The sequence below is a fragment of the Acartia tonsa genome, chromosome 8 (assembly GCF_053477335.1).
Source record: "Acartia tonsa isolate MP-2025a chromosome 8, ASM5347733v1, whole genome shotgun sequence".
Taxonomy (NCBI): domain Eukaryota; kingdom Metazoa; phylum Arthropoda; class Copepoda; order Calanoida; family Acartiidae; genus Acartia; species Acartia tonsa.
The window spans coordinates 38061804-38071840 of NC_137267.1; the positions used below are offsets into that span (position 1 = coordinate 38061804).

Here is a 10037-nt window from a genome sequence, read left to right on the forward strand (position 1 = left end):
AAATTAAATTGACCACAATTTTCCCCCTGTCATAATATATTCTATATCCGTTATACTGGACTATATTTTGTTTAAAATTATTCCTGAAATCCACAGATCTATCATCTTTATCAGCAGTAGTGTTACTATCAGAGTTATCCTCAGTCAATTTTCTTCTAAAAAACAAATATTTTAAAATAGTTGGATTTTAGTAGCGAAGCTGCTCTATTGTCATATATTTATGTTGTGATGTCATATATTTAAGTTTGCAGACCATATGTTAATTGTTACTCTTAATTGCTCTTTAATTGCTCTCAGAAAGAATAAAGAGAAAATATATTTAAGTCAGTTGATATTGAGAGTCCTAACACAGAACATTATCTGGTTTGGGTTCGAGTCTTTATTAAGACCAATACAGCTATTTACAGACATCCTACTACTTTAGATAGTTTGCATAGGCAGATATTCTACCCCTTCAAAGTGCATAGTTAATTAATACGTTGTATTAATTAAACAGACAGTCATCCTGTTGTTTGGTGTCCTGATATACAGACAGACATCCTGCTACTTCAGAACTATCCAGCTTTGAATAATCAGTAGTTTTGACTTATTAACATATTTAATCATTTCTAAATATAGTATCAATATATAATCTTATTTACTCAAAAACTGCATTTAATCCAATATAATAAATACTTGAAAATCTGTTTGCATTTTGAATTGAACATTAAGTCTACTCTATCATTAGCTTATGCTGTTTGTCTATATCACATTTGGCGCAGTCTTATTGTGCTACGTGTTATTTAGACCTGCTGCTGAGTTAAGGGTGGGGGAAGTGGTGTTTAATTTGAAGTCACTCACTTTTTGAGATATTTTTTTTATCTCGGATTTTTCACAGTTTTGTTTTAGTTTTTATATTTCTAACTTGATTTATATTTCAGGTTTCTGTGGAATTTCATTCTTTAACTCTTTTGATCTAAATTTCACGGCGGATCTAGTTCCAGTGCTCGGATATGGCTGATGGAGAAAAAGGAGAGCGGGGTAAAACTGAAGGCAAGCGTGGACGGCCGCCTAAACGTCCTCGGGAGAATGACAGTCAGGATGATGATGGAACTCCCGAACATTGGGAGGAGGAGGATGCTGCGGCTGAGGATGCTGGTGCAGGTGCCAATGCGAATGTGGAGTTGGCGTTGGGCGAGGTGGAGAATGACGTTGTGCCTGAAAGCATAAAAAAATATGTTAGGGCAATGTTGCAGGAGCATACGACTGTCAAAGATCAGGTGGATAAGTTAACGGCGGCGAATAAACGGCTGGAGAATAAGGTGAAAGAGTTTAAGAACTCTGATGAGCATAAGAAGTTAGGTTATGATGTTGATTTGGCTACTATTAAGAAAAAGGTGGCGCAATTGCCAGTGGATGGGGATATTAGTGGTTTTTTGTATGAAACAAGTATGGGGGCTAGTGTATCTGCAGTCAAGGCGACGGGGGATGATTCGTTTAATACATCTTTCATTAATCGTTTGAGTGTGGAGGCTAAATTGGATTCTACAAATTTTGAGGCTAAAAGAGGGAAAAGTGCTCCTGGACATTTGAAGTTTTCGCAGATTGAGTTTTTAGGTCCTGTTGGGAATGGAAATTGGATGAATGTTCGTGAGAGTTGTCTGACCGAATATGAAAATCAATTGTTGGATATATTTCCTTTAATTGAGGAAAGGGCTGACGTGCTTAAGGCCTATAAAAAGGTGGCCGGCGGTAGTGTAAGCCAACAGACTGTAGAGGAGCAGTTTAAGGAGTTTTGTCTTGTAAGAGGAGTCAAGTGGGATAGTGATTTTGTGCGGGATGCTCCATTTTGGGATGGAAACATTGATTTTGAGGATTATTTCTTATCCTTATGGAGGGTTGCTAGGTTCGCAAAGTTGGAGGATCCTATGCTTTTCAAGGACATCCTGTACAATAGGATTTTTGAGTGCAAAGGGAAGAAGATGGGGAGGTTGATTACGCCGGAGGCTAATGCTTCCTTAAGTGCTTTAGGTTATTACCTGTTGATAAGAAGGTTGGTGATACCCTTTGCTGATACAGAGTCGGCTACCGAATTCTTTTACGCCCTGAAACAAAAGAGTGGTCAGAATGTGGATGTGTTTTTCAATGCTAAATTGCGTCTGTTTAGGCTTATGCATCCTGGTCAAATTTCTAGACAATCTTGGCGTGATTTCTATAATAATGTGGCTAAGAATTTGCTGTTTTCTGATTTAGCTAGAGATATGGCTAATTTCATTGAATCTATGCATTACCTGGAAGATTACAGTGCTTTCTTGACTTATTTGATTCGCAGAGGTCAGCATTATGTAAGCTGGGCTCGTTCTGGACACGTATCACCTGAAAATGTAACGTCCTGTTATTCTCAGGCTATGGAAGGGTTGAGGCTAGAGGATTCTAGGGAGGTGAAAGCTAGGTCTGTAATCAGTGAAGTGCATGTATCTGATATGGAGGGCAGGACTGAGATTGGCGATAATAATGCGTGGATTGAAGGGGATGATGATATTCCTTGGGATCAGGTTGAGAACGTGATTGGGGCTCTGAATTCGAAGGCTAAAACTATGATTTGTTGGTATTGTGGGAAAAAAGGTCATGTAGTGGCTAGTTGCTGGCAGAAGAGAGATGGCAAGCCGCCAGCTCCTGATTCTCGCATAGGAAAGACCAAAGCTAAGTTTTTCTCAGCCGGTAGCGAAAAGAAAGAGGGTCCTGGAGTGCCTAATAATAGGGTAATACCTGAGCAGTTTCTGAAGAAGACAGTCAATCAGGTGGGGCCTGTTGTGGATAGGTGGGGCAATCAGGTGGGGCCTGTTGTGGATTCTGAAAAGAGCAGAGATGAGAAACAGTATGAGGTTATGATTGCTGACATAGCCAGAAACAATTTCCAGCAATATCCTATGTAATGGATATGATTGATTTGATGTATAAATCTCATTCTAGGATGAAATTTATAGATCGTTCTTTTATTCATATTCATTATATAGGCTATAGTACTGTAAATAGTTAATTTTGCTGTCTTGTATTTACATTATTGCTTTCAACTTTATAAAGCATTACTGTCTTGTTTATTCGTCAGTCAAGGTGTGATCGTGTTAATGAAAACATTATATATATATATTTATATATATATATATATATCTACTATATATTATTTTTTGATAAGTACCTATGCAAGGTTGAATACTTCGAGAGGTACTTACCTGTATAAAAAAAAACTTGGAGTGTAGCTGTGTGATGCTGGTAGTTTGGGAGATGTACAGGATTTCATAAATTGAACAGTATGTTGGCGGCTGGTGACAGATGAGGGGCTGACTGCTGTGTAGTGGAATGATGTATATCTAAAATATATGGATATATTAATTATAATGACTAGTGTTTTCAAGAGATTGTGAAGTTTTTGAAGATAACGAAAATGCCTATTTGTGCGGATTTAGAATTTCTTGTGCCTGGGGCTGATATTCCGGTGAAGGAGTTAGGAATTATTGATACAGGAAATAATTTTAATTCTTTGATATCTAGAGAAATTCTTGATAAACATGGAGTTGAGTTTTGTCCTGCTAAATTATCAGCATATTCAGTAGATTTAAAGAAAGTTAATATTATTGGATATGTTGAGTTGAAATTTAGATTTGCTGGAACTCAAGCTGTGTTTACGGAGATATTTTATGTACCTGAGGTGACGAGTAGGTTGGTAAATCTTGGATCTGATTTCCTGAAAAAGAATAAAATTAATATTTGTTTGGATGAAGATAAGTTTGAATTTTGTGGGGAATCTGTTCCTATTAATTCCTGTTTACAGAAACAGGTGGTGGCAGAGATACAGAAAATTCCTATTTTGTCCGGACGAATGAATTCTGAAATTCCATCTAAACCTACCTTGCCAGGGATAAAGGAGGGGGGTGGGTTAGGAGAGTTATATTCAACGAAGTATAATGTGAAGTTGCTGGATAAAACTATTTTTTATCCTGGAGGATCTACCGCTGTGGTGCATGTGACTGGATTAAAGAATGATGGGCTTTGGTACGTGTCCCCTAATTCTTCTAAGATGACAAGTGGCAATGGGATTATGATTATTGAGGGGGTGTATCAGCCACGGAAAGATGGGTCCTGTGTGGTTAATGTGGTTAATGCGTCAATAAAACCTATTACCTTGCTGAGAAATGTGAAGATGGGGCATTGTTTCATCATGGATAATCAAGATGTTACCTGTAATAAAACAATTAATGAATTGGATAAGCCAGAAAAGTTGTCGGGGCAAAAAATGCATGAACGGGTACAGTTTATTATTCAAAAATTGAAGTTAGATGAAAACCAGATGATTAAGGAAAATCCAGAATTGAAACCCAGGATTATTAAAATTTGTTTGGAAAATTTTGATATCTTTTCAATGAATGATTCAGATATTGGTGATTGTAGATTAATGACATATAATATAGAATTGTTACCTGGAGCTAAACCTGTGAAGGCCAGAAATATTCCTTTGAATCCAGAGTACGATGCTAAATTGAAGGAACAGTTGACCAAATGGCTGGATGCTGGCATTATTGAGGAGGGTTTCTCGGATTGGTCCAGTCCTATCTTTGCTGTGAAAAAGAAGGCTGCACCTGGAGCAGAGGCTAAGTTGAGGTTTGTCATCGATTTCCGCAACCTCAACAACGTGACTAAGCGGGTGGCGTGGCCGCTGCCACTGATCTCGGATAATTTGACGAAGCTGGGTTCTGGCAAGGTGTTCAGTACTCTTGATTTGACAGCTGCCTACCATTCGATGACTATGGATGAAGACTCTAAACCGTTAACAGCTTTTAGTGCAGCAAACAGGATGTATTTGTTTAACAGGTTGCCATTTGGGTTGTGTAATGCACCCAGCCTGTTCTGTGCTCTGATGGATAAGGTGCTGTCTATCTTGCCAGGTATGTATGGATTCTGTATCAGCTACTTGGACGATCTGATCGTGTTTTCATCAAGTCCAGAGGAACATGTAGAGCATCTGCAGGCACTGTTTCAAGTTCTTCGGCAGGTCAACCTGAAATTAAATTTAGATAAGTGTGATTTATTGACTAGAGAATGCCATTATTTGGGACATATTATTAGTGCCGATGGATTGAAAATGAATCCTGCATATCTGGAACGGATTAAGGATTGGGGCAAGCCTAGAACAGGGAAGGAGTTGCAGAAATTTTTGGGATTTACTAATTATTACAGAGGATATTTTGCTGATTATGCCAAGAGGTCGTGCATGTTGGATAGTCACAGGAATGACACTATAATAAAGTGGACAGAAGAGTTGAACAGAGTATGGACTGAATTTATGGAAATGTTCAAGACTGAAATGTGTAAAGGCTATCCTCAATGGGATAATCCTAATCTTTTTATTGTGGATGTAGATTATAGTTCTCAGTATTTTGCAGGGATTATTTCGCAAGAACAGGATGGTGTGGAGAGAGTGTTTGGTGTCTGTAGTAAGAAGTGTAATGCTGCAGAACAAAATTATCCTTCCTATAAAGGAGAATTAGGTGCATTAGTATATGCATTAAAGAATTTTTTACACTTTTGTAGGTTTCGTGAGTTTTTGGTTCGGACAGACAGTATTTCACTAGTGCATTATAAACGTTGGGCTAAAGGATCAATAAACGGTGTCACCTATCGATGGATAACTTTCTTGCAAAGTTTTGACTTTACAGTTATCCATCGACAGGGGACTAAGCATGTGAACGTAGATTATTTGTCGAGAACTGAGTTAGATTGTAAGAATCATCGACTGAAGGATTGTCAGGAGTGTAGAGAGACAGATAATAAAATTTTGGATCCTTACCTGGATGATTCACCATTTCTGGATCAAATCTACTCTATTATGCAGGTACATTCTGCAGAGGATGAGGCGGATGTTGAGTTTGTCTGGCAAAGTAGTCTTCAGCAGGACGAGATCCTAAATGAAATAAGGTTATGGATATTGGAAAGGAGACAGTTGTCGTCTTATGAGAGGGCGGAGTTATCGGGCAGAAAAGAACTATTGTACAATCTTATTGGCCACATGTATGTGCTAGAGGGGGTTGTAATTTTCAGACAGCCTTTGGCCGAAGGGGGTTTCGTCGAGAGGCCTGTAGTGCCTCTTTCTTTATACAATGATATATTTGATTCAGCTCATGGTGGATATGGTTCTGGACATAGAGGTGTGCAGGAGACAATACGTAAAATAAATAAGAGATTTTTTATGCCTGGCGTGAACAAGTTTGTGGAATCGAGAATACGAAGTTGTATTACATGTTTGAAAAAGGCTGGAAGTAATCCTAAACATGTTTCACCTATAACTCATTCTGTTCAAAGTAGTGAAGTTTTTGCTAATATGTCCGTAGATCTGGTTGGACCTTGGACTCCATGTCATCATCAGGGACAGACGGTTAAATTTGTCCTAATCATGGTTTGTCTATTTTCTAGATATGTTTTTACATGTCCGTTGGTTGATGCTAAAACTGAAACAACTGTAAAGGCTATATTGGAAAATTTTGTACCTACCTATGGTTTATTTAGAGCTTTGAGATCGGATAGAGGTACAAATTTTACAAGCAATGTGTTTAAAGGCGTGATGAAAGGATTGGGGGTGGATACTGTCCTAATTCCCCCCAGGAATCCAAATTCGAATCCTGTAGAGAGGCAAAATCAAAGTTTGTATGCTGCTTTGAAGGTAGATGAAAATCATGGAACAAAGGACTGGGCTAAAAAATTACCTTTGGCTACGTTAGTGATTAACTGTTCCAAGAGTACTAGAACTGGATATTCTCCATTTTTTCTGGTTTTTGGTCGGCAGCCACGTATTCCTCTCGATTTCCTATCTCCAGTTCCGTCTGCTGAATCTTCATCCTCGCGGTCGTATTTGGAATTTCTGAAAAATATGGAGGATGTAATTAAGAGAATTTCTACAAAATCCAAGTTATATTTAGAGGTTCAAAATAAACACAGAGTACAGAGGGAAGCATTAAGAGTTACAGATGTTTGTTATGCTTTCTTTAATATTGTAAAAACTGACGTGTCCAAGAAATTACAGTCTTTCTATGGAGGGCCTTTTATTGTGGTTAAGAAATTTTCGGATGCATTGTATGAGTTGGCACCTTTTGGGAATAATCCCATCAAGAAAAATCAGGTTGTAGCTAGGGATAAAATTCGAAAAATTCATGCTCGAACGGAAGTTCTAGGGGAGGAGGTTAATTTTAACGTTTTTCCTTTACCTGAAATTTGTCCGTCCGATGAGATATTTTTGGAGGTTGACAATATGCCTGTAGAGAAAGAAACTGTAGAGGAGAGAGAGAGTGAAGATGTTGTGTATTTGTCATCTGAAAATGATGGTTTTGAGTTGGCAGAGGAAAGACAGAGTGACGAGATTCAGGTGAAGGAGAGTGAGGTTGAGGTTGATAATGACAGAGTTTCAGAGAATGAGAATAGAGAAATTATACCTGTAGGTGAAGGAGTAGAGGTGGGAGTGACAGATGAATCTGTGGTGCCTGCTCCTGTAGCTGAGGGTAATTTTGACGAGGTTGAGCTTCCATCGGAACAATCGTTTTTGACTACGGCGCCGCCACAATCTTCACCTGAAAAATTAGTTACAATTAAGAAAAGTGGATCACGGGTGGCGAAATATTTATGGGACACTGGGAGGAGGTTAAGATCTCAGGTAGGGGGTCCTGTGGTACATGTTCAGATAGGAACTCGAGGACAGAGAAAGTAGGGAAAGGAGAGCTGATAATAATTATTTTTGAGAAAAAGAATATTATTAAAATACATATAAATATTTTAAAAAAAATATATTATAATAAGAGTTCATGAATTGTTATTTGATTATTTTAATAACAAATATGTGCTGACAAAGCTAGTAGGTAGAAAGTTGCCCTGCAATGAAAGGCTAAATCAGTTGATATTTGCGGGTGAATTGGTGAACAGTTATCAGCTAATAATGTCTGGTCATAATAATAAATTTAAATCAGGTAAATATTTTTTAATTTGGGGATTGTGTTTGTTACCTTGTGGTGCTGATGTGATATCTGTGCAAGTAAAGGAGTGTGTTGGCGACGGTCCTGAGTTGAGGGCTTCAGAATGTACAGTATTTGGTCAGCATGAGTTTAATGGAACAGTCAGCGGTCATCTGTTAAAAAAAGTTGGAGTGAGATTTTTGCCCGCGGTACAATGTCACGTCGACAGAACGGTTCACACCTGGTATTGCGGCAAATATAGCCATCTACATTTAGGGGCACCAGCTGTTGTTAGTAGTGATGAGTTAATTTCTAGTGAAGATTGTAAAAGGATGGAGGAACAGAGGGTGTTAGACATAGATGGACGACGGTTGCCTGTAGCGTTTTATGACCGGTCACTGACTTATTTCATAAATGGTAGCATCCTGTATGATGATATGATGACGTATGGGATTGACCCTCAGTGCAGAGGAGATGGTATTTATTTAAATAATACCTTTGTGCCTAATACTTTTCAAGAAGTTCAGATTACAAGTTATTTGAAAAATATACAAATTTCAATGTTACCTGATAACAGTTGTTTTCTTGAGGACCAGTTCATTGGGGCACACTGTCTGGAGTCTGATCTGCGGCTTGGGCTTGATCGAGTGATAGTTCACAATAGATCACAGGAAGATAGACGTTATTTTAGTTATTTTCGGACTGTTGAAATTGTGAATTTAACTTTGTTTACATTTTCTAATATGGCGGATGATGCTAATAATCAGGGTGGCCAAAGTTGGTTGGCGATTTCTCCACAGTTTTCGTTGGGATTAAAACTGGGGAAAAAAGTGGAGTTTTCTGACTTTCTGACTGATTTGCATTATTTTCATACCAACGTTCCTGATGTAGTTTTGTGGATTACAACTGCTAAAAAGAATTTCTTTCCTTGGATGCGAAAAAAAGAGGAGGATGGTGCTTTATTATTACAGTTAACTTCTTCCTATCATCAAGTGGAAAGGATTTTACAGGCAGAACAGGGGTGTTGGGAGAATAATTTGTTTCATTCCAACATCAAGCAAGTCGGAAATTTGTTGGTACAACATCTGGGGGAGATGGAGCTTGTGTCTGTATGTAAAAAAAGATGGTTGAATGTGACTATAGGAGCAGATTTGCCGTGTTATCTTGGTCATTTTTCTCTGTTTATGGATGATAGAATTGTTGCTGTAGAACCATTCACAAGATTAGTTAAAAATGTTTCCTTGTTGATGGTTGTCGAGTGTAGGAAAAATCCAGTATTCGTGAGAGTTAAACCTGGATTATATCTAGGCAATAAGGGGGCAGGAATGCAGCTGGTTCAGACTAAACGGTTGGAGGATAGTTGGTTGAAGGTACCATTGAATTTTGAGCATCTGCTGGATAAGGGAGAGAAAGGACAGGTGTTGGAGTCTGTGGAAGAGGCTAAACTTTCGGAATTGGCTGCTAATTCAAATGCGTTTGTTGTAGAGGTGACAGAAGATTGGTTTGTACATTTGTATAATTCCTCAATTGATTGGTTGACTAATAGTTGGCAGCATTTTGTTATGGCGGTGATGGGTGCTGCTGGGGTGGTTATTGGATTGCTGTGTGTTGGTTGTATAGGCAGACTGTGTAATTGCGTCAAATTTTCGCGTTATCGGGAAAACAGTAATTAAAATTTGGCATCCCTGATAAATATAATTTATGTAAAGTATTTCGTTTTGAATGTCGTCTTATATATGAAAAATGTTAAAATATTAAAATATTAAAATGTTAATATTTAATTATTGATTATTATCAGGAAATGGAGATGGAAACGAAAGGCGGTATCAGCGGCCGTCTGCCCCACCTCGGCGGGAGGAGCGTGAACCGTCTGTTGAGATGTTGGAAGCTGGCAGATCTAATCGGCGGCATGTTGTGTATAGGAGAGATGACAGGAGGCAGTATGATGTAGAATCCCCCAGGTATGAGCCTGGATATGATGATGAGGACGATGTTGGCAACGTGAGTCTTGAAGTTGAGCTTGATTCCAGGGATCGTCTGCCCAGTGATCAGAGTGGTTCGGAG

At 38.5% G+C, this 10037-nt stretch overlaps 1 protein-coding gene across 3 annotated transcripts; it reads right to left on the reverse strand.

Annotated features, from left to right (window-relative positions):
- Nucleotides 1-2031: 2031 nt before the first annotated feature.
- LOC145326899 (uncharacterized) lies at nucleotides 2032-4845 on the reverse strand. 3 transcript variants are annotated; one of them, XR_013882022.1, is made up of 7 exons: nucleotides 4458-4843; nucleotides 4162-4218; nucleotides 3684-3724; nucleotides 3213-3350; nucleotides 2749-2832; nucleotides 2271-2355; nucleotides 2032-2084 (listed from the first exon to the last, which is right to left on the reverse strand). XR_013882022.1 is itself a non-coding variant. In XM_080170344.1 (6 exons), the coding sequence occupies exons 1-5, from the start codon at nucleotides 4645-4647 to the stop codon at nucleotides 2773-2775; spliced, it is 486 nt and encodes a 161-aa protein (XP_080026470.1). In that variant the 5' UTR covers nucleotides 4648-4844; the 3' UTR covers nucleotides 2249-2355; nucleotides 2749-2772. The 3 variants fall into 3 exon arrangements, 2 of the variants coding, with proteins under 2 accessions (XP_080026470.1, XP_080026469.1); XM_080170344.1 differs by lacking the exon at nucleotides 2032-2084 and having other exon boundaries at nucleotides 2249-2355; nucleotides 4458-4844; XM_080170343.1 differs by lacking the exons at nucleotides 2032-2084; nucleotides 2271-2355 and having other exon boundaries at nucleotides 2424-2832; nucleotides 4458-4845.
- Between the last annotated feature and the right edge of the window lie 5192 nt (nucleotides 4846-10037).

What these genes read in the sequence shown, in the direction of transcription:
- LOC145326899 (XM_080170344.1), bottom strand. Translation starts at nt 4,647, where the DNA reads ATGACAAACCTCAACTTAGCCTCTGCTCCAGGTGCAGCCTTCTTTTTC. An exon ending in CTTCACAGGTTTAGCTCCAG is followed by an intron (nt 4,219 to 4,457) that starts GTAACAATTCTA and finishes GTTTTATTACAG; the next exon opens with GTAACATCTTGATTATCCAT. An exon ending in CCAAGTTTTTTTTTATACAG is followed by an intron (nt 2,833 to 3,212) that starts GTAAGTACCTCT and finishes TGCTCTTTTCAG; the next exon opens with AATCCACAACAGGCCCCACC.